The 27,253-nt window shown below is 41.9% G+C and overlaps 1 protein-coding gene across 4 annotated transcripts in view; it reads right to left on the bottom strand.

The window, feature by feature from the left end:
- The window catches only part of Opa1 (OPA1 mitochondrial dynamin like GTPase), a 77,899-nt gene that overhangs the window by 29,612 nt on the left and 21,034 nt on the right, over nt 1-27,253 (bottom strand). For all 4 annotated transcript variants that reach the window (XM_032900055.1, XM_032900057.1, XM_032900056.1 and 1 more), the window contains 18 exons: nt 25,419-25,472; nt 22,639-22,743; nt 18,943-19,029; nt 18,219-18,332; nt 14,455-14,535; nt 14,274-14,348; nt 13,728-13,799; nt 13,549-13,648; nt 13,163-13,293; nt 11,261-11,333; nt 11,103-11,175; nt 10,210-10,325; nt 9,459-9,523; nt 8,862-8,938; nt 4,279-4,444; nt 2,458-2,610; nt 2,130-2,238; nt 1,721-1,800 (listed from right to left, as the gene is read on the bottom strand). In XM_032900055.1, coding sequence (XP_032755946.1) covers nt 1,721-1,800; nt 2,130-2,238; nt 2,458-2,610; nt 4,279-4,444; nt 8,862-8,938; nt 9,459-9,523; nt 10,210-10,325; nt 11,103-11,175; nt 11,261-11,333; nt 13,163-13,293; nt 13,549-13,648; nt 13,728-13,799; nt 14,274-14,348; nt 14,455-14,535; nt 18,219-18,332; nt 18,943-19,029; nt 22,639-22,743; nt 25,419-25,472 — 1,731 coding nt within the window. The remainder of the gene's footprint in view (nt 1-1,720; nt 1,801-2,129; nt 2,239-2,457; nt 2,611-4,278; nt 4,445-8,861; nt 8,939-9,458; nt 9,524-10,209; nt 10,326-11,102; nt 11,176-11,260; nt 11,334-13,162; nt 13,294-13,548; nt 13,649-13,727; nt 13,800-14,273; nt 14,349-14,454; nt 14,536-18,218; nt 18,333-18,942; nt 19,030-22,638; nt 22,744-25,418; nt 25,473-27,253) is intronic.

Below are 27,253 nucleotides of genomic sequence, written 5' to 3'. Positions count from 1 at the left end.
AGGACTTCCAGATTCCTCTTCTGGTTGTACAGATCCTTTGCAATGGCCTTACAATGAATTTACTGCTTCTTCTACAGGATTCTGGAGAAATCCAACTCTGATAGGAGTTGTCTCATCTCTCTGTTTGCTTAGTCTGTGTACCAATAGTTACTGGGGTAAGTACTGTGGTCAAATTGATTGTTCTGGAGGCGTCCTGCCCAAGGCTGACGTAATCTGCCACACACCAGCTGTTTCTAATCAGTTTCTTCCTGTGTCCCAGGTCACACTCCTATGCTTGAGAGCCCTGCACGTTCTTTTAGACAGACCTTTTCTCAGCCCACCTGGGTAACAGTGAGAACAGACAACTGCTGACTCAGGGTCAAGTCACTTAATTTAGGGAGCTTACGAAACAAGAAGTAGGGGACACTGGAAAAGAAACAGGGCTTCAGTCATATATTTCATTTAAAATGTAAATAAAAACAAAGAAAAAAGGGTATGCTCTTCACGAGTGTTCTCTTTACCTCTGAATTTCCCCACATTTCAGCACAGGTTTTGCTAATTAAGCAGATTCCAGTGGACACAGGAAACCACAGCTAGTAGACCGGACACCACCTCTTTTCTTACTACTTTTATTTATTTGTTTATATATGTGGACTCTATAGTCTGCTTATGCACTTCCCTTTAAGAAATGAACGCCTTTAATCCCAGCCCTCAGGAGGCAGAGGCAGGTCGATCTCTAGGACTTCGAGGCCAGCCTGGACTACAGAACTAGTTCTAGGACACACAGGGAGACTCTGTCTCAAACAAACAAACAGACAGACATACAAAAAGACAGACAGACAGACTATATGAGGGAATAAAAAAGGCTGTGGGGATGACCCACAGTTTCCCCATTTTTAAAGTTGTTTATAATTCGCTTTGCCACTTGTTCTTCTGAAGTGCTCACTCAACGTTTACTAGAGGAAGAGTTCTATCATACTTCCTGTCTGAATTTTCATATTTAGTTTGTATGCACATTAACAAAAATACTACAAAAAGGTAAAATAGTTTAAATAAGCATCCAACAGAAACATCTACAGATAATTAGAGGCTGGGTGTGAGCTGTCCCTTGGGTGCTGGGAACTGACTTAACCCAGGCCATCTATAAGACAGCAAGTGTTTTAACTACTGAGCTATCTCTCTAGCCCAACTATTCTTTTTTGAACCTCAATGATGGAACTGAAATGAACAAAGCAGTCACCATAAAGGAAGCACATTTTCTTTTTTTTAATCTTTTAATAAAACAGATTAACTGCATTTTAGAAAGGCTAATAATGCAACTAAAATTCTAAAGAATCTTGTAGAGCCATGCTACAGAAGACTGTGTACACATGTAACGTGTGTGTGGTCCTGGTGTATGGTTGCTGGCCCCGTGGGCATAGGTCAGAGGAAGACATTAGATGCCCTATGCTGTTACTCTTCACCCTATTCCCTCAGACAGGCTTTCCCAGTGAACCTGGAGCCAGGCTGGCAGTCAGTGGCCCCAGAGAATCTCCTGTCTCCACCTCCCCAGAGCCTTGCGGTCATAGGCGCTCATGCAGTCTGTTGGAGTCTTTTGGGGTAGCCTGTCATCTCAGCAAATAAGAGGCTGAGGCAGAACTGTGTGTTCAAGGCCAGCCAGGGCTACAGAAAACCACACCAGCAAACCATATATACCATGAGCAAATTGTCAGCACAAGAACACAGATACTTCTGTTCCTACCTGCTCTTGGGTCCGATTCTTCCAGTACATCCACCTCTTTTTCCAGTCTGGCCCGATCATGTTTTCAATAGCATTTTCAGCTACAACAAAGATAAAAATTAATTCAGTAGGAATTTTATCGCTTACCAAGGCTGTGAATTATAATTATCACTGTTCATAAATTATTAATCATAAATTTGTATTAATATGAAATTAACTAAAATAAAGAGACATTTTAATGATATGTGTGTGAATTTGGAAGTACATACACCACAGTGCACGAGTGGCGATCAGAGGACAACTTTTGGGAGTCTGTTCCTCCACTTGGGCTCGGGGATCCACCCAGAGGATCAGGCTTTCACAGCAAGTGTTCTGCCCACTGATTATATTTTATAATGCGTACAACTCAAGAGCTCACGTCCCTACTTACTATCCTTGAGACGACCTTGAAGTGCCTCTTCCATGAAGTAGATGGCTGCGTCCCACTGCTGCTTATCCGATATGGACCGGTCCTCCAGAGCGTTGTGCTGGATGACCCTCTGAAATGGCCGGGTGGAAACTGATTTAACTTATGTCCCACGCGTCAGCAATTTTATTTAAACTGACAACTTTGTAAATATCAAACAACAGCCACTTAACCGTAGGTTACTCCCACAGAAAGGCAGCAGCTCCTTTTATTTGGCTGTGGCTGAAATCAGAACACTGAGGGGCTACGTAAGCAGCACACTGGACTACACGAGTTAGACAGGTCTGCATACCAAGCTGTCTTCTGCAAAGTCGTTCCATTTGTGCCGCTTGATACTCTCCTCCTTCACAGCCTCCTTAAGTTTGTCAAATATGTCATCGTGTTCCTTTCCTTTGGGTTCTGTCATGAAGCGGGAAAATTCGTCTTGTAGGGTCTCCCAAGCAACCTAGATATAAAAGAAATAGCTTACTCTTATTAACTATGCAACATGAAAAGCACATGAACCACAATCAGGAAATGCTTGCCCACTGATAAGCTCAATCACACTAATAATAAGGCAGCACGCTGGGCACAGCGGCTCACACCTTTAATCCTAGCACTCACGCAGTGGCCGGTGATCTCTGTGAGTTCAAGGTTAGCCTAGAGCAAGTTTCAGGACAGGCAGGGTAACACACAGAGGCACCGTTTAAAAAAATGCTGCCAATTTAAAAAACTGAGATTTCTCAAACACATCTGTACCTCCAGTGCTTGAGAACAACCTGGAAATAACCAAGCCCCAGTTCTACAGGACACCGCTTGCTGGGTGGGCTCCTCTACATGAGCCCTACACCCCGAGATTGCCAACACATTGACTTCACTTATTTTAACCAATAACACATCTGCGTCTGCCTGCTGCTTCCACACAACTCCAAGCTGATGCTGTTACTCACGAAGCTGGTCATCTTTTCATTTGTGCCCGCAAGCAAAGATTCATATTAAAGCTTCAAGTACCACAAAGTACTTAAGCTTCAGCTTTGTGGCTTGGCTGACTTTTATTCACCTCAACTGCAAAAAGAAGACCACAGGGCCAAAGTAATCACAAACTGAACGCACAGCTCGATGGCGGGGTTAGGCGGTTTGTGTTTTGTTTGTTGTGCACTCGAGGCAAGGCTCCCCAGAGTCAGGGCTACAGGCGAGTACCACCAAGCCCTGTGAGATGGGAATGAATCTACAGCTCTTATCCTCAGCAGCTCCGCTCCTCCCCGCAACATAAAGCCAGGGCAGAAGGCAGAAAGACGGAATTACTGGTGCTATGATGACGATGGCTAGTTTCACCACTACAAGTTCTGGCCATTTGCAAATGTCCCATCTCAGGACACACCCAGAACACTGATGAGGTCAGGCGGGGCAGGACAGCCAATGCCATTTCCAAGGCATTGACCATAAGTCTCTGAGTAACTCTTCAGAGTGCAGGAGAAACTGGCTCAGCTGGAACGAGGCTGGACAAACCGTCCATACAGCAGATAATCCTGAGTGGCTCCTGTGAGTGGCGGGTGTTACCTGAGTATTTTACACACTAACTCACCCAGTCCTGATATCGACCCTGGCCTCTCAGACCAAGAGTAGTAACGGGCCTTAAGCAAGGAAGGTTAAGCAAGCAGGGCACCTGTCAGTTTTCAAGTGGTCAGGCAAAGACACCATGAGGCAGAAATGGATTCTTTAAGGTGCTATAGTTTTGCAAGTGATTCCTAGTCAAAACTAGTAAGACCCTAACTTAATATATAAGTAAGTGTTGTGGGTCTTGGAGAAAATGTAAAAGCAGTAATGTGTAGTCCATCTAAAGACATTCCTTACAGCAGCTCGATTCACAGAGGCTTAAGATAGTTCACCTTCAAGCCAGTTTTGCTGATTTTATTAAACATTAGAAGCAAGGCCTTTAGGGATTCCGATTAGCCAACGTTCATGTAAACAGCAACTGAAAACAATGCCACGGTTAGCTCCAACAGAGAAGCAGGAGCTCACATTAAGTTATGGCCCCAGAGAAAGACAGTGACTGTGAGGCAGACAGACCCACAATCCACAGCACCTATGGCCTCCAGACAATGCTTCTTACCCATTTATATTATATCCTAACCTCGACTGCTTTATTAGGAAGCTGCTTGTCAGTCCACTGTTTAAGCTTGATGTCCACTGTGGTGTTGAATGTTCCCGAGTTCATGGTCTGGGCAGCTGGGAGGTAGATGTTCTCGATCACATGCGTTGACACTCGTTCCCACAGGGACTGCTGAAGGATCTCCTCCCTGAAATTAAGAAGTTTCAGAAAGCCAGTAGAGCATTAAATTTTTAAATAGCTTGACGGAAGTATCACTAGCAACAGGAATTAACTGCACGTACTTGAAGGGCTGAAAAATTTGGGATATATATACATCTGTGAATCAGAGGAAACAAAGAAATATCTCTCATCAGGTCTGTAACCACTCTATTTGCTGTTCTACATTACTTTGTATTTTCTAGACCTTCACATAAATGTAATCCCGCAGCATGTATTGGTCTACCTACCTTCTTTCCCCTACATGCTTATCTTGAGATCTGTGGTGTATGTATTACTATTTCACTTCTCTTTTGTTTGTTTGTTTCTCGAGAGATGGTTTAGTATGTAGTCCTGGCTGTCCTGTAACTCACCCTGTAGACCAGGCTGGCCTCGAACCCAGAGATCTCCCTGTCTCTGCCTCCTGAGTGCTGGGATTAAAGGCTTGTGTCACCACACCCGGTTCTATTTTACATCTTTTTGTTGCTAAGCACCATCAATTGTGTCCACTGGCTTATGTGTCCACCCGTTCCTGGGTGGTCGCGAACCTCCGCGAGGAGGCGTGTTTTCCCTCCGTGGGTATTCATCTGAGGTTGGAATCATGGTGCTTTAGTTTTTAAGACCCCCTCCAGCCCCCTTTACATTCCCACCACCAGAGAAGGAGGAACCCAGACGCTCTATACGCGCAGCCCTGTCTCAACTCTCAGGCTGTCTAGCGGGTTTACGGTGCCGTCTCTCTGTGGCTTGATGTGTCTAATAAAGAACCTTTCCGAGTGTGTTCTCGTGTGCATAGTCCTTATTACAGTCTATTCACTGTAAATGTTTATGCATCCGAGGCTGAAAGGTTTTGATATAATTTTTACAATTTAACAAACGGTGTCAGAAAGCACAGAGGCATGGGATGTCACCATATAAAATGTTTTAGCACTTTGTGACTAAGGCAATAGAACAAAAGATGCACACTTAAGCTGAAAATTCTGCTCTTTAAAGTATGCTTTAAGAATAAGATATCTAAGTTAGAAAAGACAACCATTTCTAGTATGAAAATACTTAAAATCTCATGAAAGTATTTATTTGGCTTCCACTGAAATAAGTCCTACTGTTAAAAGATACAAGAAACAAAACAAACCAAAACAAAAACTGACAAGAAAACCAATACTACAGTGTGATCTGAGCCGTCCCTGCTGCCTGCACTGAGCCCTGCTGCTGGCTTCACCTTGCTGTGCTCACCAGTGTTCAGGTGCTATCCAGTTCCCACAAAGGGGCGGGCATGGGAGGACACAGCACTTGACAACACAGCACTTGATGTCGGGAAGAGTACCTGTCTGTTCCGTCTTCCTTGTCACACGTTAAATGCTGCAACAATCTCTCCCACCTGACCACTCCCACCGCCCATGTTCAAGTCACATGACCCCTTAGTGTTTCCTTGCTCACAGGCTCTCCACCTGAACGGCCTTAACAAACTTGCTCACAGTTCCTGCTGTCTCTATGAGGAAGCCATGGGCACGGACAGCCACGTTTTCTTTCTTCCTCTCACCGTCTGGCTCTGCAATCCCCTTGCTGTCGTCTTTACTTAACACCAACCCATTCTTATGTTTCACATTAAGATACGATAAATTTCAGACTCCTCACATTTGAATCAGGGGATTAACTATGCTTTGCCCATTTTTGTTTTCGTCTTTTAAACTAATCAAAGTAAACTTATTGGCATTATGTATATGCACACCACAATACTGATTTCATAAAAGTATATTTCTATAAAACCAGCCATTTATTATGCTAAAGATGGTTATATGTTAACGGTGCACCCACATCTTATTTAACATCAGTAGCTAAATTTAAAGATCATGTGCATTGCTGGACAAATGCACTGTGTGTATTTACATTGTAACACACTATATTTCAAAGTGAACCCCCGGGACTCCTTTCTTAAAATATGAGTAAAGTATACAGAATGTTTGTGAGTAAATAATGAATTATTCCATTAGGACGCACAGTGCACCTAGGCCTTCAATAATTCACAGAGTTAAGGCATCCACCCATCTTAACGTGCCATGTAATGCCATTATGCCGCTAAGTAATACCAACAAAAACTTCGAAGGGAGCAGTTCTCAACCTGTGGGGTGTGACCTCTTGGGGTGGTGGACTGATACAGGGAAACACAGGGGCAGCCTATGCATATCAGATATTTATATTACGATTCATAACAGTAGCAAAATTAGTTGTAAAGTAGCAAAAATAATTTGAGGGTTGCAACATGAGGGACTGTATTAAATGGCTGCAGCATTAGGAGGTTGACAATAGTGGTCTAAGGTAATCTCAACTATACTCCTGAAGTACCTTTGGTATAAATGTAGTTAAATCCACTACAGCATGAATGGTGAAGACTGGGACTGGCTAGGGTCACGTGATCAGGTAGCTAGGGATTCTTCGCCACCAAGTGTTGTAGTTCTCAGCTGGGTCTTCTCCACAGGAAATATCACTTGTCCTTTCACAATTCTGCTAAGTCCCTTGTGCATTAAACAATGCTAATTTTATTCATGGTAGCCAATTAATTTGTAGAAGGATCACATTTTTTCCTGTCATAAATAATATTGTCAGTTGTAGGCTTTTTCCTTTCGGTAGTACTGATGAGAACCCAGGCCCTGGCTGGCTAAGCAGGCGCTCTACCACTGACTGTGCTCAGGCCACTCGTCATGATTTATAAATTGTGTTTTATGTACATTATCCTCACACAGCCCAGGAAGGCAACTAGTATTTTAATTTTACTCAGTTTTCTATTTTATTTTTATTGCACTTTTTGCTTTATATATATTTTAAATTTACTGAAGTAGATATCTATATAACTGTATCTCTCTTGCAATTTCAAGAGCTAACTGAATTACACAGAGTCACTGAACTGGTTTAAAATATAAATAAGAAAGACAACAGTTTGTGTCCTATATATTTGATTTCTCAGTCAATAGTAAAAATAAGATCAGATATCTTTTTCTTAACAAAGAGAGATTAAAAATGTGGCAAATATTGATGACTTTAAGAAAGAGGGGGCATCACTAAGGAAGGAAAGGGGGCTGAGATGAGAAAGTTGGTGAGAACAAATTAAGGGATGAGATGTTGATACTGTGACTCAGTGTGATAGTCTGTTATCCATCCATCCATCCATCCATCCATCCATCCATCCATCCATCCATCCATCCATCCACTCACCCACCCACTTATCCATCTATCCATCTTGAATTGTGGTAAGGATATTTTGTGTCAAGAGTGATACATTCTTAAATATCACACGTTTATTAGAAGATAACCAAGGCATAAGTAATTTGTTAATTAAAATACAATTATACATTTTTGGACTTTTTATATATAGTTCATTTGAACTACATGTAGTCTGTCTTGCTGTTGTTACAAGATTACCCATAGCTTAGAATTTGTGTTCCTCCTGCTTCTGGCTTCTATGTGCTAGGATTCTAGGTATTGGCTACCACGTCTGGTTTAGTCTGGTTGCTTATAATGCCCTGTTCCAATAAGTTAAGAATGCCTACATTTATATAAACATGAATTGAAGACCATAGCTTCCCATAGGATTCATACGACACATTTTCAAAGGGATCAGTTTACTACTTAAAAACGAAATCTAAGTAGGAAGCAATAATAATAAAATACCACACAGTGGGTCTGGAGAGCTGGCACTGTGATTAAGAGCACTGATGGCTGTATCAGAGGACACGAGTTCTAGTCCCAGCATTCATAGGGCAGCTCACAACTGTAAGCAACTCCAGTTCTAGAGGTCCAGGGTCCTCTTCTGGCCTCTGTGGGCCACAGACACATGCAGGCAAAGTGCTCATATACATAAAATTTAAAAAATGTTCCTGTGCACAGCTCAGCACATACCCATTACAGAAACGACCAGTTCTGCTCTGGAATGAGAGCTAAAAAGCACAAACCATTCTTCCTTAACAGAACAATATTCCCTAGGATGCTATTCTCCATTAGTAATATCTAGTCCTGACAAGTTATTTTGTGGCAATTTTATGAAATTATGTGTAAATGACTATAGAAATCCCAAGTCTGTATTTAAGAACAAGGAGAAGGGTTGGGGATTTAGCTCAGTGGTAGAGCGCTTGCCTAGGAAGGCGCAAGGCCCTGGGTTCGATCCCCAGCTCCGAAAAAAAAAAAAAAAAAAAAAAAAAAAAAGAACAAGGAGAAGACAAGCTGGAGCCAAAGCCAGAGTCAACGGGAGCCCTGAGTAAGCTACCGCGCAGACACTCAGTAGACAGACCACAGCTGTGTTTTAAGGAGACGCACTCTATTCTCTGGTTACTTCATTTTGAAGGAGGAACAAAGGCAAGAAAACCCACTGCTTTCTTCTACGTTAGAGCGAAAGACATCGAGGAAAGATGGCCACTCACCAGTGCTTTGGAGTAACCTGGCTCAGGCTGATGACTTCATCGAGGATCTCATTTTTAGCCTTTTCAAATAGTTCATTCTAGGCAACATAGACACAAATTAGCATCGTCACAGACACTATATCTGTCCTGTCACGACCTTCAGAGATACACAAAAGCAGGGTACAGACAGGGTGGTCGACTAAGCTCTGGGTTGAAGATGCGAGACTAAGAAATGACCTTCTAACCTCCTTCAGGAATGTCATTACTCAGATAGGGACCGAGAAGCAGGCGCACTGTCTACTCTTTTCAGGTCAATACCAAGGTAAATACCAAGAAAGTAAAAAGCTAATGAAAAATAAAACCAAAAATTAGATTACATAGGCATATATCAATAAGACTACTAAAAGTCATAACTTTCTCAGAAAACATTTTAACATGTTTTATATCTTATGATTCTTAATTATTTTAAAATGTTATAATAGTTACTATTGTAGAAAGACAACTATTCCTAAGTAATCATCATTAAAATCACAGCGATGTAGCTCACCAGGTCAACAGGAACTCTAAAGAGCACAGTAGTTCAAGCATAGACAGGACCGCGTGCGTTTGGACTCTTACCCTGTCGAGCTCCCGCAGGCGAGGGTAGTTGTTCTTCCACTCTGTCTCCAGGTTGAAGCGAGTCGCTGTGGAGGAAGAAGATGCTCAGGTCCAACCGCTCTGTGCTTCACACAGTAGTGAAGGCTACCCCTCTATCTGCCGTATGAGCCAGGTTTCTGAGGGTGTCTGTGCTGACATCTGAATTTGCTATTACAGTTGTCTACACTGTTTTCCTTACTTGTAGTTTTGCCCACTTCGTTTTACACCCAAGTCCATGGCTGTGGCAGTTTAGTGCAGCTGCTAGGAGAATAAAGTCAGGCGCTGTAATTTAGGTCGTGGGTCTCTAATGCTACGCACATTGTTGGATAAGTTACTCTGCATCTTTGTCCTCTCTTCTGTGACACGGAAATAAAGAAAACTCTAAGTAGAATGATAGTAAACTTTTCCGATGGAAGCTATGGAAGCAGACTTGGTTGCAGAGAGGGTGGGCATGGGGAATCAGGACAATGTAGGCTTCCCAGGGTCTCCCTGTCAGGAGGGTCAAGTTCTCTGCAGGCTGCTGAGCGTCTCTAAACACTACTGCAGGCCTGCTGCTTCTGACAGGGACAACCAGGTCTTGTACAACAGGTTTGCACCTCTCCATTTCCCACATATTGTCCAACAGTAACTCAGATACTTGCTGACTGAGAAAGGAAGTAAAAATCTGCTGAATTTGGAAGACTGTCAACTCACATGGCTGGATTTGTAGGCTTACTTTAAGAAGCCAGCTTACCTTTAAAACTATCAGCCTGTTGTTCAACCGACTCTCGAACCATTTTCCAAAAGCAGTCTGACACGGCAAGGCTTAGATTTCTCGTGGTCACCTGGTGTGCCTTTAGCATGCTTGTCCTACAGGAGACCACAGCTAAAGTGCGTCAGAATGACAAAGGAGCACTTACTTCACACTAACATCGCCCAGTAAAGCTTTCTGCAAGGAAGAGAATGGGCCTATCTGAGCTGTCCAGCAAGGCGAGCACTCACTGAGCTCTGAGGTCCACGGCTAGTGTGGCTGAGGGGACGGCTTTTGTCTGAGACACTGGCCAGTGTGGCGAGTGCACACGACCAGTGAGCTCGGCCGTGGACAGTGCAGATCTACAGGCTCGTTGCTTCCTTCCAATAGAGAGAGTTCCTGGGCTACGCCTACAGGAATGATTCTTACTTCTGGACCAATCTGAGGCAGGCATGCTTTTCCATTTCCAGAACTCCACGGAGACACTTTCCATGTCACTCAATTCCTCTTTTAGTCCTTCCATTTTCCTTTGTGGTTCAGTATCTATTTAGCAATATCCTCTTGCCACCTCCCACTCCAACTTCTTCTATTATTATAAGAGGAATGTGCATACATATTTAAAAACTAACATTAATTAAAAAATCACTTTCTAGGGAAAACAACGTAAGAGGAATGAGAATTGTCTCTTTGCCCACATCCACAGAGGCAGTCTACTGGACCACATGGTACAGTGCTTCCAGTTCTGTCCGAGAGTACTCCAGGACACCCCGTTAGATATACAACACCACGTAGATAAATGGCACAGTAAACTAACGGCTAAGGACATGGCTGATAAAGCTGAAGTAGTTCAGGGTAACAGCTCTTGCTATAAAGTCATTGAATATTAGGACACCTACTTTAGCAGTTTTGAATTCTGAAAAAATTCCTCTTCATATTCTCTTATAGCTTCAATGCTTTCAGAGCTGTTTCCTAGGAAAGATGGTGACCAAATTTTCATCAAGAAAATGAAACAACACAAACTAAAAGTAAGTTAGAATAATCTATCTTTGCATACCTTTTCCTGTTACGACAGCAAAATAACCCAGAGCTTTCATTGGGAAGAGCTTGCCTTCAATTATCTGTTGTATCTATTTTAATAAATTGGAAAAACAAATGTGAAATATAGACTCACTTCCTTTTTAAAAGTACAACATGTGATTTAGGAAGCGAAATGTTAAAAACTCTAGACATGCATTATTTACCAGGACATTCATCTATACTCAAAAGCACACAAATGTGTTCTCATTGTTATCTGAGGGGTACCTTACATATACTGAAAATATCTTATTAAAATATATACACGAAGATTAAAACGTGGGAGGATTCATCATCGTGCTTCTGGTCAGACTGTGTTTGGAGTTCTTCTGCCATTTACTAGGTATGTGACCTTAAGTAAATGAGTTAATTTGAATAAAAAGTTATAGAGGGTTTGAGATAATGACACTTAACACAGTAGCTGGCACAGAGAAGCACTCAATAAACAGCTTTATTACTTTTTCCTTATAGCTTCTTTGAATATTTGAAAACTTAAATTATTCTATGAAATTAAAGAATTACATTTGTTATTTGTATATGTATGTGTGGGAATACTTATAGAGATAAGAAAACTACTGTGGGAGCCAGCTCTCTCTGTCAGAGACCCAACCTATGTCAGACTTGCTACAGTGCCTTTATCTGCTGAGATATGGAGTCAGGACCTTGGAAGGAGCATATTCACATAAATCCATCATTCACACATGATATGAGGATTTCTACTTCCGGAGGACTGTTTAGATTAACACTGGGTGAGACAAGTTAAACCTGGGCTAAAGACTCTGGTCTTTGCCACAGAAAGGCCTGAAGTAAGCGTCCACTGCCTCTCAGATGAAACTCAGAGACTACCCCAGAGGAGAAAGGAATGGAAGCAACGGGGGAGAAATGGAGGTCGCAGACATTGTTCTACTTTGCTTTGCCTTCTTTGCGTGAGGACCAAAACTGCCACAGCAGTACTGCCTTGCTCTTAAAAATAAGGCAGAGGGGTAGAGGCTCAAAGACAAGTTGCCACAGCAGGCCCAAGGCGGCAACACGAAAGGCCCGCTTTCCTCTGTCTGGCATTCCTGGGCAACATGGTCTGTGCTAACCAGTTTTCTTCTGAGAATTTGAGATTTGGTTCCACCTCTGACTGGTGACTGGGAGCAGACTCCTGGAAACCTAAGGAAGACGCCTCCAGACTGTACCCTATGCATCTTCTACTTCATGGCTCTGCAATTCGTCTTTGAGGCAAGTCTGACTATGTGGTAAGACCTGGGAGTCTACAAGAGAATCACTGCCCCTGGGGACCTTGACACAGAGGCAAAGTCCCACAGGTATAAGGTGGAAAGAGACACCCTGTGCAGTAGCAGTGGGGATGTAGACCCAAAAGCATTGTTCTATAGGCAAATAGAGAATATAATTTATCATTTGTAAACAAGCCAGCTACCAGGTACATGACACTTGGTGCCAGAGAACCATTCTGATCACTGTGCATAACTGACTATTAACTCCTCACAAACTGAGAGACTGGATCATAAATGTCTTCATTCCGACCAGATAAGGAGCCTAAAGCACTGAAAGGCTCAACAACTTACCCCGAGATCACACAGCTAGTAAATGGTAGCCAGGATTAATCTTTAACTTTAACTACCACTGCATACCTAAGGAGCATGACCTAAGCCAGACCAGCACCCAGAGAAAGCCTACATTCTCAACACCAGGGGAATAGCTGAGTTGGTTAAGCGCTCACCTTGTAAACGCAAACACCTAACTGAGATTCCTAGAATCCATATGGAAAAAAATAAAGTCTGTGTGGTGTCTGTCTGTCTGTCTCTCTCTCCCTCTCCCCCTCCCTTTCCCTCTCCCCCTCTCTCTTTCATTCTTATAATAAAGAATTTGCCCTCACCCTGCTTGGACTGGCTACATTTTTTTCTGCCAGGTCTACTTTGGTCAAAACAAATATGGTTCTTCTTCCATGCGGATCCATTTGACTGACCAAGTCTGTAACAATACTGCGCTCGGCATCTACAGATCCATCTGAAAAAAAGTAAACACGAGAGTGTAATCATTACTGATTATAAACATTTAGTCTTAACATGTTTACGTTAGGAATGTAGCCAATAAAAATTCCAATGATGAAAAGTGGCAGAAGCTTCCCAGCTTAGGTCCCATTTGTCAACAGAATGAACAATGAATAGAACATGTCTGCCGCACGTGTTTAGACGCATGCTCTGCTGCAATGCTCACGTGTAAGAGGAAAGCATGCAGCGGTGAAAAGCTGCTGGGGCTTACCTTGAATGCACAGGATGATGGCGTTAGGATTCTGCATGTAAGCTTTGCTGATACTGAAAATAGTTTCCTTTGTGTCGGGAGCCATGCCTGATGTCACAGTCTAGAAGAAAAGGTTTTAAGAGTCACTACAGACAGCTTCCACAGAGGGAATAAACGGAACGCACCTCCCGTGTACTTACGTTGATAACACCAGGCAAGTCCACCAGCACCATCCTCTGCAGCCCAGGGCCTTTGACATTTAAAGATATGGTCTGTTCAGGAAGAGAAAGATCAAGCTCTAGGGGCGAACTTCTTAAGGATATTTGTGGTGATAAACATTCTGAATATCCTCTATCTTGTTCATTTAGATACTTATTTCAGAAAAAGCTATTTTCTTTTGATCCCAAAGTAATTATTCTAGAAAATTCACTCCACAATGATATGCTACTTAGAACATTAAAAAAAATCTGCTGAGTGTGGTGACACATGCCTTTTATCTCAGCATCTGTGAGGCAGACGGATCTCTGTGAGTTCACGGACAGCCTGATCTACACAGTAAGTTCTAAGCCAGGCAGGGCTGAATAGTGAGACTGTCTCAAAAAAGAAAAATAAAATAAAAACTGAAAAAAAGTATCTATACATATTGGAACAGCTACAATCTAAATACCCTATTAATATCCACATTATTAATATCTACAAAAACTTCCTTTCCCCAAGTCATGGCTGAAGTGAATTGCTGGCCTTACCTCAGGGCTAACAGTACAACCTTCTTTCACATTTTTTCTCATCCGGAGTTCGATTTCATGTCTTAACGCTGCAAGCTATGAGAGGAAAAGAACAAGGATTCAGGACAAATGCTCCACCTCACTGTCCTAGACAACGCAGGGCTGTAAGGCGACAGGCGAGCCCGAGACGGAGTCTACTTACATCTTCCTCCTTGGTGAGGTCAAACTCCCGGGAGCTGTCTTTAAACAAGGCCACGTGGTGAGGGCCTTCACTGAGAGTCACCTGGAAGGACAGACGTACGTAATGACACATTTACACTGACATTAGCTCACAGCACCTGGACAGTCAGACAGGGCCAACCACTGCACTTTCATGCCATGCTCAGGTGCAGGCACGCACGGCTGCTGACACTGCTGCCTCTCAATGAGACTGGGGGGCTCTCAGGCTATGAGCTAGGCTGCTGGCCTCTCTCCTTCTCTGCAGACAACCACAGAAGCCAGCCCTCGACAGTTTGAAGAATTCAAAGAGAAGGCAACTTGAGATGAATTCAGGGAGAGTGGTTCATTTGCCACTGTTGCTCAGTAAGTTCACCACACATGGAGGCACAGATGGGGAGGCAGGGCTGGTCCCTCTGCCTCAGACCTCCCTCCACACAGACGGGAAGAGTGCAGTCGAAGCTGAGTACTACAGCACAGACTGACCTTAGCCACCAGGAGTCGCAGCAAGCTTCTCAGTAGAGGCACTGTGTTGAAATATGTCACAATGGCAGTGACAGTGTTTTACAAGAGTGTCTAAATTTGATGTTCTTTAATTTTCAGTGCATACACTCCAAGATACCATAATTACTGTTTTATTTTTAAAATGTATTTGCTTACACTGAGATAAGCTAAGCAAGTTACACAAGAAACCAGAAACCAGAAACCAGAAAGAAGCATCCTAAAGGCCTTGGGGGATTGTCAGCTATTTTCCTTTGAGTACTTGCTGATTTACGGTTCTGGACAAAGGGCTATGAGAAAAGCTTAAACTCTACAGCAATCACACTGTCAAACAGACCAAAATAAGCAAGCAAACAAACAAAAAACCCAAGTATATAAAAAAATTGGAATTCAGGGTTTTAAAGCAACTGAGACCTCAGGTGCTAAGATCTTAGCTAAAAATGAACTGCAGAAACGAATCACCAAATTAACCCCTCATCTTATGAGCAAGGTCCCTTCAAGACACTGAAACTGTCTTTGAAACATTTAGAAACTGAAAAGAAAGCCGGGTTAAAGAAGCCAAAATGCTAAGTCCAGATTTGTCAATTTCATTGCTCTGAGGAGACAGAAACAGGAGTTTATCAAGCAGCAGGAATCTTGATGAACAGAAGGCTAATGGCTTGTCTGTCAGAAAGCAACCCGTCTCCCGGACAGCTAATTTCCTGAAGTATCACACACAGCCTCTCCAATTCTGTGCCTGTAGCAAAGTAAAAGATGAAGCCCCGGGGTGTTCATACTGACCACTGTGCACAACAGGAGGCGCAGGTTTGCTCTGGGCTTAGACGCCTGAACTGAAATACACTAGACTCGCACCGAGGACGGTGAAATGGATGTACACAGTTCAGTACACCGATACCATCCATCAGTGACGGAGAAACCACTCTCACACAGTGGAGTCCAACTCAGAGTCAGATCCCAAAGAATACTGAGTCACATAACACTCCACCTCCATGCAGTCGCACTGCCATCACTTCCAGATCTTAATACCAGCCCCACTGTCTCAGTCTGTAACACAGTTCTGAGCGTACTACTTGGTGATTTCAACTTCCCAGTAATTAACCTCTATCAGACGAATGTGAAAGAGAAACAATAACCAATCCCCAACCTCACAGATTCACTTTAAATTTATGCCCACAGCCTTACTGGTGACTTCAGTCTGACCCCTTCAATCTCTGAATTACTTGACTTCATCAGCAGAGTCATTATAATCTCCTAGAAAGTTTTTGCTTTTGTTTTTCTGCCTCGATATTCTTTGTCTGAACGGCTAATAACCTGGCTACATATTATTCCGGGGAAGCAGAATCAAGCCGAGAGCATCCACACCTCCCACCCACTTGACCCAAGGTAAACTGAGTGACTGGGGCTCGGCCTCCCCTTGCTCCTCACTCATGGTCCTTTCCTCTTTGAGATGCTCTTGCCGTGGCTCCTAGCTGATGTCACGGTTCCTGTTCATGGTCTTGATTCCAAAATGTATGTCTCCAGTCCAGACCACTCCTCAAATCTGCACATCCAGATACTTATTTATAAGCTCCCTTCAGCAAGAAAATCAAACTCTTGAATATCTTCCCCCAAATGGACCTCCTTAGATGTTTCTTTGCAAATAACATTCTTTAACCTGTTCAGGTCAAAACCCAAGTCCTTGATGATTGATCTCTTCTTATCAAGCTATTAAGAAACCCTGTTGGTTCTGTAAATAGTTTTGTAATCTCACCAGTTCTTTTCACTCCATTAAATACTTCCTGCATCCAAGTACCACCTAATCCAACTGCTTTCATCTGATCTCCACAATTCAACCCACTTTGCCATAAATCTCCATTCAACACAGTAGCCAGAGCCTTTTGAAGGTGATAGAAGTCTGCTGAGGACATCACTGGCTTCCCATTTAACTTAAAATAAACATCACAGCCTGTAAACTGGCCTAGCAGGCCATAGTGATCTGCTTATTCCTGCCATCCATTGTCCCTCTGTCCCGTGTCTGAGGAGTCTCCCCTGTGGCCCAGCACACTGGCTTCTTTACTATTTCTCCAGCAGGACTGCCTCCCCACTTAAGGGCTGTACAGCAGCCTCCTGCAGCATACTTGTACCAGACTGCAACACGACTACTCCCCTCACTCTCTGTAAACCTTGGTTCAAACGCCATCTCAGCTATGTCACCTACAAGCGTCCGGTCATCCCCACTGGACTTTCCCGGCTTCATCTCTAACAAACTAAATAGTGTAAATAGTTAATATGTATTATGCTTATGGTAAGAATCTTTCTAAATTTACTGCACACTGTCTAAAGCCAGGTATACCTGACCTGTGGCCCATGGGCTACGTGTACCTTAGAATAACGAGGAATGTGACTCAACACCCAATCATAAACTTAATTAAAATACAGAGATATTTGTTTATTTGGTAATTTGGCTGCACAGGTCTCAAGTGGTCTATATAAAATACCACAATGTTGAAAGGTTACCCAGCCTGGTAGGTCAATGCTGGCACACATTAGGAGCTGAATAAATATTTGCTTAATAAAAGAGGCTATAGAGCTGGAGAGCTGGCTCAGCGGTTAAGAGCACTGACTGCTCTTCCAGAGGTCCTGAGTTCAATTCCCAGCACCCACATGGTGGCTCACAACCATCCGTAATGGGATCTGATGCCCTCTTCTGGCGTGTCTGAAGACAGCTACAGTGTACTCATACATTAACTAAATAAATAAAATCTTAAAAAACAGTCTATAGTCATTTACTTTCTTCCTGTCTCCACTGGTGAGTAGTTATTGGCTTTACATATTGCACGTGCTCGGAGTGTACGTGGGTGCATGCACGCACATATACACATATACACCCACGCACACACACGCGCACACACGCCCCCTTTGCCCCAGTGACTTGTGGATAAATACAATAGGACATTATCTACACTTGCTGACACTACTTGCAATATTCTCAGTCTCTGAGAACAGCCCCTGTGTGTCTTATTCCAGATAACATCAAGAGGCCTTACAGTGCCACCGAGACAGCCACCATGCTGGGATGTCCTTTCCCACCTCTACCTTCACTCAGCCTAAGCTCTGGGCATGTGGGCCCCTGGCTATGCCCCCTTCTAATTCCTATAGTGGGAATGATCCCCGATGCTGTGGGAGAGCCCCCTCTCTAGCTAAGTCTGAACTCCACCACTGAAGCGGTATTTCTCTGAGGTCCGTCAGTGGGACGGCCTCCTGCCCTACCTTCACTGGAGAGCGCGTCATCATCTCGCCGGATCCTCGTGGGAATATCCGTGCTTGAGCAATCATTTCCAGAACACTTGTTTTTCCAGCACTCTGATCTCCAACCACAACAACCTATCACAAGACAAATAGCATGTATCAGCATGTATTAGCATGTATCAGCATGTATTAGCATGTCTTAGCATTTTTCTGATACCAAATAAAATGTAAGTAGGGTTTAAATGATAGCATTTAAGAAATATTTTAAGATATTTAGAGCCAAAAGAAGTTATTTTTTTTTTTTAAGAGAATGAATTTGATGCATGTAGGCACTCTGGAGATACACATAGCTAAAGAATTAATTGGCTCCATTATTCATATTCAAATATGTAGTTTCAAAAACTATGCTGAGTGGAAGAGTTATTTCTAAACCTGGATCATTAACTTTCTACAGATGCCTTCCAATAGCTAGTTTATACTTTACAAACATACTTTTGGATTCTGTTAGACTAAATTTCATCCACACACTCACATTTTTTGCCTAGTTATTTTAACATTATAATTGATTGTACAATGGCAGATATCTGACCATTTTCTTTCAAAACACATATATTTACTTTTTTGGTCCTCAATAAGGAACAAAGCAGTGCTTGGTAGCTGAGGTACCCCAGGAAAGGCAGAAACGATGATGATGTAAGGAGAGGAATTTCCTGCTAGCGGCAGGTCCCTGTCTCTTCCCCCTTACCCGTGGCAGATGATCTTGGGTATTGTAGCTGGCATCGTAGTCAGAAAGGACATCAAGAACTTCAGAATACATATCGATCAGAGATTTCTGCAAAACAAAAAAATTAAAATTAGCAAAAGTCAGTGAAAAAAAAAATCAAAGACCATAGATACAGCAAGAGAAAACGTAAGTTCAAGTTTGTACTGTTTTTTTATTATATAATATGTTTTCATAATAAAACTAGTATAATAATTAATGCTACTTCTTCAGTTTATTTAGGAATACACTGACAGTAAAAAGCTATTAATTTAGGATCTCATAATCTAGTTAGACAGTAAAAGAGAAAGCCTATTAACATTAATGAGCCAACCACTAATACCGTAAGAGTCCAATACATGGTCAGGTGACCAACTAACAGACAGAAACCACAGTCAAGTCTAGACTATGTGAGAAGAACAGGGAAGGGGAAGGAGTAGAAGGCAGAAAAGCACATGACAGTGTAGAGATGGCAGAGAGCACACATGTGAGAGAGGGCAGGGAGCACATGCATGTGAGGGCAGGCAGGGAGCACATGCATGTGAGGGCAGGCAGGGAGCACATGCATGTGAGGGCAGGCAGGGAGAATGTGCGTGTGAAAGCATGGAACGGAGCAGAGAAGTGGTCAGGGGTCAGTGTTCAAGCAGGAGAGCTTCCCTAAGAACTGGGAAGGCTGCAATGCAAGCAAAGGACAAATGTCCTCTGTTGCTTTTCTCTGGAGACCAGGAATGAGCATGGAATCAGGCCTACAACAGCTTCAAGTAAACTAAGGAACAAACACGCATACATATAGGTCTGAGAAGAAAGGGTAGCCATCAAGCATTTACTAAGTAAGGTTAGTGGGAACATTATGAGAGTTTAAGCATTCTTTTGCCCCTTAATACATAGAGACTCCTAAATGGCACATAGCTGCTCTCACATCTGCCTAAACATAAACACATTTCATCACCACTGCATCTTATGAGGGAAAACACCATTTCTAAGACAATTCTATTTCCCAATCCTTGAGCATGCCAGGCACTTATAAAAACAGTCAGGAGTTCACTAAAGCTTGCTTGTTAAATGAGAAAGACATCCTTGGACCTTGGTTCTAGAACATGTGGCATGATTCACTATGACTCTGGAATGCTGTAGCAACTCATTTTTACTTATTCTGAGACAATGATTACAGCATTAAACTTTTGAGTTAAAAGAACCGGGTCAACTGAACACATCTGGCTTCAGTCTTTGGTGACAGTATGACTTATTTACCGATACTGGTAATTGACAATATGTTGATGACAACAATATCAACATACACTTATTTTTAAAAATTTAATTGTTGTAATAAAAAACTTCCCTTGGAAATAAGAGTTAGAATTAAAAACTGAAGACAAATACTAGTAAGGCAACAGTGGCATGAGTCATGTACTCATGAGGCGTGAGTATTCGCAAACTCTAAGTCCTAATTGGGGGCAGGCAAGATGGCTCAACATGTAAAGGCATATACCATGCGAGCCTGGTGGCCTGAATTCAATTCCTAGAACCCAGTAAAGGGGGAAAGGGAGAACCAACCCCCAACAGACACAGTTGGACAGACACACCCCATGGTATACACATATAATATGCATACATAATAACTTTTAAAAAGTATTTAAGGGCTGGAGAGATGGCTCAGTGGTTAAGAGCACTAATTGCTCTTCCAGAGGTCCTGAGTTCAATTCCCAGCAACCACATGGTGGCTCACAACCATCAGTAATGGGGATCTAATGCCCTTTTCTGGTGTGTCTGAAGACAGTGACAGTGAGTGTACTCACATAAATAAAATAAATAAATAAAAAGTATTTAAGAGAATCCCAATTTTATAAATATGAAAATTAAGCCTGAAGATAACCTATGTATATTATTAAAATAGACTGATTCATAAGAAAGTCCTCTTAAGGGCTAATATCCAGCATATACGAAGGACTCCAGAAGTTAGACTCCAGAGAACCAAATAACTCTATTAAAAAATGGGGCAGAGAACTAAACAAAGAATTCTCAACTGAGGAATACTGAATGGCTTCGAAGCACCTAAAGAAATGTTCAACATCCTAAATCGTCAGGGAAATGCAAAAAAAAAAAAAAAAAAACCCTGAGATTCTACCTTACACCAGTTAGAATGGCTAAGATCAAAAACTCAGGTGACAGCAGATGCTGGCAAGGATGTGGAGAAAGAGGAACACTCCTCCATTGTTGGTGGGATTGCAAGCTGGTACAACCACTGTGAAAATCAGTCTGGCAGTTCCTCAGAAAATTGGCCTGAAGACCCAGCTATACCTCTCCTGGGCATATACCAAAAAGATGCTCCAACATATAACAAAGATACATGCTCCACTATGTTCATAGAGCCTTATTTAAAATAGCCAGAAGCTGGAAAGAACCCAGATGTCCTTCAATAGAGGAATGGCTACAGAAAATGTGGCACATCTACACAATGGAATATTATTCAGCTATCAAAAACAATGACTTTATGAAATTCATAGGCAAATGGATGGAACTGGAAAATATCATCCTGAGTGAGGTAACCCAATCACAGAAAAACACACATGGTATGCACTCTCTGATAAGTGGATATTAGTCCAAGATACAGACCACATGAAGCTCAAGAAGAAAGAAGACCAAAGTGTAGATGTTTCAGTCCTTCTTAGAAGGAGGAACAAAATACTCAGAGGAAGAAATACAGAGAAAATATGGAGCAGAGACTGAAGGAAAGGCCATTCAGAGCCTGCCCCACCTGGGGATCCAGCACATATACAGTCACCAAACCCAGACACTATTGCAGATGCCAAGAAGTGCTTGCTGACAGGAGTCTGATATTGGGAGGCTCTCCCAGAGCCCGACAAATACAGAGGTGGATGCTCATAGCCAACCATTGGACTGAGCACAAGGTCCCCAATGGAGGAGTTAGAGAAAGGACTGAAGGAGCTGAAAGGGTTTGCAACCCCGTAAGAAGAACAACAATATAACCAACCAGACACCCGGAGTTCCCAGAGACCAATCAAAAAGTACACATGAAGTGACCGATGACTCCATCCACATACGCAGCAGAAGGTGGTCTTGTTGGGCATCAATGGGAAGAGAGGCCCTTGGTCCTGTGAAGGCTTGATGCCCCAGTGTAGGGGAATGCTAGGGTGGGGAAGCAGGAGGAAATGGGTGGGTGGGGGAGCACCCTTATAGAAGTGGGGGAGGAGGGATGGGATAGGGGGTTTCTGGAGGGGTAACTGAGAAAGGGGATAACATTTGAAATGTAAATAAAGAAAATGCCCAATAAAAGAAAAGAAAAAAGAAAAAAGAAAAAGGTCCTCTTAAAATATGAAGATTTTTAGGGGCCTAATATATGATGGATTTGGAAATGCCAATTTATAAACTATTTACACTGTCTAGGAGTGAAAGGATGACACGTGCTTCATATTTATTAAAGTGTTTCATCATTTAGGGGATGGAGAGGTGGCTCAGTGGTTTAGAGCTCGGGCCGCTCTTCCAGAGGACGCAGGTTCACTTCCCAGCACCCACACATCACCTTAAACAACCATGTGTTCCAGGGGATCTGAGGCCCTCTTCAGGCTTCCACAGGCACCAGGCATGCAACTGAAAAGATTCGTTATGTACACACACTGACGGATGTCAGCGCCCTGAGAGCTACTCAGTTAGACACAGCACCTTGAGCTTCCTGTGGTGGATGCCTTTGTCATCCTTCTGCAGTACCAACTTCCTCAACTCTTTGTTTTCCTTCTCCAAACGCTCTAGGATCCTCTGATACTTTAACTGCAAGGAGACAATACACATGGCTGTGTAAGAAAGAGATGGGTAAGCGAATAGTAAGTCTGATTAAAATCTTCCAGAATTCTGAGTCACATGACCTCACTAGTTACACTTATTATTTTTACACTTAAAATGCTCTATGACAATATGGAGAAAATAAAACTATCATTATTTCAAACAAGCAGTGGAATTCATACTTTTCCATTATAATTGAGCATTTAACATAAAATTCTATGATGAAGAAATAATTTAAAAATACTAAAAAAAAGTTTAAAAAGTCTGGACTATCCTTAAGAAACAATATTTCCTATGATTTCAAAAATAAAGTCTTCGATACAAGGCTATGGCTAAAACTTATTCTCATCTGGACATTATTTTAACCAAGATGGTATGATACACGTGAACAAGTAACGCCTAAGCATGCGTCACGTGAGGACCCCTTTACCAGAAACCCACAGACAGACAGAAGCAGGGGCTTTATAGGCAGGAAACATAGGGTTAGGGACCCCGGGCAGCCTCCCTCCGGTCATCTTGTATGGTGAGGAAAAAGCATTTAAACAAGTCTGTCTGAGTAAGAGGCCTGCATTCTTCCAGGTTCAGTCAAATGTCCATGTCTGGAGAAGTTTGTTGATACTTAAAATACTGACATAAAAACATAATTAAGAAAATCCCTTTATCTTAGGTCATTATTTCTAAGTAGCAACATGGCTACATATTTTGCTTTTCAAGGTGAGCTGTTCAAAATGGTCATCTCACTTACAAAAAATTAAGATCCCTATAATCAGCAGAATGGTTAGATGTACATCACACATCATATATCACAACATGAGAAATATTTCTTAGACGTTTTAGGTTTTTGAACTCCTGAGAACATGGTAAATAACAGGAAACCAAAGTGTTATCCTTACAGAATGTACAAGTTGGGCCTCATTAGGAAAAACATCTACAGTTAAACCATATGGCACGGCACAAGAACAACTACTTGCCTGTATGATAAACATATTTTGTAAAGCCTTCTTTCATAGCCCAGAAGGATAGTAAACCTCTAGTATTTCTTCACTGTTTAGAAAACAGTTACTAGCTAGACAGAGTTATTGAGATCTTGAAAGTGTTTTGGAAACATAAGAGTGTCTTTCAGGGGTTAGAAAGATGGCTCAGTGGTTAACACACTGTTGGCTCTCCCAAACGTACTGAGTTCAGTTCCCAGAAACCACATAGTGGCTCACAAGCATCTGTAATGGGATCTGATGCCCTCTTCTGGCATGCAGGTGTACATGCAGATAGAGCACTCATATACATTAAAAAAGAAAACCTTATAAAATGCCTTTCAATATGTGCTATATGTATTATAGGTTGAAATGATACTAATTTGGGACATAATGCTTTAAATAAAACATACTATTAAAAGTAATCCCTATTTTACCCCTTTTAACTGATAACGAACACTTTACATGCAGCCTGTGCATTCTTTTCCCTGAGCATCCCTGACAGGGACGGAGAGGACTGCACGGCCCATCACACCATGCGCTCCACACTGTGTATCCACAAAAGGCTTACAACAGGAACCGCATGCACGCAGGGTTTACTTCTGGGGCACATTTCTTTGTAAATATGGAATCGATTTGGGGGAAATCTACATTTCTTTCCTTGGTACAAGTGTCAACCTGCAGCCACCCTCTAGAAGTATAAATGGCTGGCATGTGTCCAACCTGAGGACAGTTATGCACACAGGTCCACACAGGACTGTAATCTTCTTAAAATCATATATATATGATATATATGTGTGTACATATATGTACATAATATATATATCATATATATAATCTTATATATATCTTATATGTCTCAAGACAAGGGCCAGCCAAAACACAGGTGCTCTAGTGCGGTTACACATGAGACTCCATGAGCAGATCAAGCATGGAAAGCCATGCACCAGAAATACACTAGTTGTTTGATTTCACTCAGATTGCCCCTTCTTCTATGTTTTTCCTAAGAAGACCCAAGATGATAAGTATGTCTTTTGGCTTGCAAAAATAAGCTTTAATTCTGTTATTTATATAGAATAACTGCTGTTGGAAAATTTTATACCAGAAAGGTAGCTATTCATTACATTGTATAGAACTGTTTTTTAAATAATGATTTTTTTCATTAACCCTAAAAGATCGATTAGCTTATACCACCAGAAAATAGCTTTAAGAAAAATTTTTATATTGATTTCAGGATTCAAGGAAACAAAGAAAGGGGTTAGGGGATTCATGAAAAATATGTGAAGTCTCAAATTTCTTTACTTTGTATCTAGCCTAGCAAGCGACAATAAAAGCATTAGATTATATAAGGACAAATTCTTTCAGCCATCCCCCGCATCCCCAAGTAGTTTATCTTTAAAATCAGAATGAGATCCACTCCAAATAGGAATCTCTCCTTGAGTGAGTTAACCTGGTATTCACGTGGTTCCCTATTTCTCAATTAGCTTTTGTAGATACAAAAATGCTAGAGATAAGGGCCTGCCATTAAGCACTGCGATGGTCACATCACTGGAAAGGGAGCACTGTCCACCTCTCTACAGAAGCCCCTGGGCTGAGGCACTGCTCACTGTCACGGTGCTTCCCCCACTGTGCGCTGGGCTCAGATCACGAGGAAAAACAGAAGGGCCGTCTCCTCTTACTGACTACAGTTACCTGAGTATGCAGAAGTTCTTCTTGAAGTTGGTCAATCTTTTCTTTGTCTGACACCTAAATATTTAAAATAGATTAATTAGGGTTACATACAATATATAACAAGATGAAGTTTTAAAGCAACACTAAGAGTATAAGCATATTTAAAATAAAACTTAAATCAAGTGAATATTTAAGATAATAAAAACTTATCCTCGTTAATAAAAAGTTCATCAAAATCTTATGACATAGAAGCATCAGGAGTCACTGTCCTGTTACCATGCTAGTCATCTGTTAAGAAAGACTTGTTAGACACAGAGGAGATGAACATCTGGGCTTCCTCTATCATGAGCTTGCTTTGTACTAAGGCACAGACAGGAACCTAACGTCTTGAGCACTACCATTTTTCCAGAAACAAGTATGGGGAAACCATGCACGTTGCTGCCTTCAGCTACTGAAACAGCTCACTGGTCCCACTGATCTTCTAAAGAACAACTTTCAGCTTCCTCACTAGCAACACTAGCATCTCCAGAGGGGAGTGGAGCCAGAGGCTTGTTCTTAAATTAGATTCCAGTGAAAGGTCAGCTAACTTTCAACAGAGCAGGGTGTCTGTAGAAAGAAAACCAAGATAAGCAACTACAGCTTATCTGAACATAAATAAAATTCACAGGTATTGTGCAAACTACTTCAATTGTTACTAACAGTTCTAAGACAAACTTTTTGAAAGCTTCCAGGTTTCATGGTATAATAAGAGTTTAAAGTAGTCACAATACAAAAACAGAAAACACAACGAAAACGATGTCACTTATGACAAGGTCACACAAGTGTGCAGTGACTTCATGATAGGGCAGAGCTGTCTTCCTCGGATCTTAAATGATTTCTTTACTGAGGTAGACATTAATAAGTCTTGTCCATGCTACAAAATGTTATTTTTAGATTTTTAAGTCCAAATTCTAAATAACCTTTCTACATCTCTCCATATTTTCATGGATGATAATATATTTTTTCTCCTTAAATGTATATGTTTGAAACCTAAAATTATTTTGAAAAGAGATTTTTTTAACAGAAATTTTGTTTTTAGCCTTGAGTGGGAAGAGACTTGCTGATACAGTTTACATTTTCATTTTGATTGTCTGTGTTCAGGACAAGAATTATTAAGTCTTAAAATGTGAGGAGGAGCCAGGCAAGTCAAAGAACCCACAGCCCAAAGACCAAGCCCTAAAGGACCCATCGGAGTCAGAGCACTGCACATTAAGACCACAGGACATGCTGCCATTCTGTTAAAGTATGATCATGGACATTTGTGATGTAGACGAAGTTCCTGGTTCACTTCAAAAGTACTGTGACTAACTTTCTTCTACTAAACATTCACCCAACTGTAGTGACTCTACTGTAAGATACATAAACACTACGCCTTTCCACTGCTTTGCTTAACTTTTTCGTTTTGAGGCAGAGTCTCACTATGTAGACCAGGCTGGCCTCAGACTCAGACTGTTTTGAGGTGGAGTCTCACTATGTAGACCAGGCTGGCCTCAGACTCACACTGTTCTGCTTCTGCTTCCCAAGGGCTGGGCTGTAAGGTGTTTGCCACCATCATCAGCTTTGGGTTTTAAATGCAAATTGAGAGATTTTCTGAAATATACCTTGAATTACTATAAAAAATTCAATGGTATGCAGCATGTGGAATAAGAATTAAGAAGCTAAAAGGGGCTGGAGAGATGGCTCAGTGGTTAAGAGCACTGACTGCTCTTCCAGAGGTCCTGAGTTCAATTCCCAGCAACCACATGGTGGCTCACAACCATCTGTAATGAGATCCAATGCCCTCTTCTGGTGTGTCTGAAGAGAGCTACAGTGTACTC

The sequence above is a fragment of the Rattus rattus genome, chromosome 4, assembly GCF_011064425.1.
Source record: "Rattus rattus isolate New Zealand chromosome 4, Rrattus_CSIRO_v1, whole genome shotgun sequence".
NCBI classification, from domain to species: domain Eukaryota; kingdom Metazoa; phylum Chordata; class Mammalia; order Rodentia; family Muridae; genus Rattus; species Rattus rattus.
Note: the sequence above shows the minus strand (reverse complement) of the source record. Positions and strands in the feature narration are given on the sequence as shown.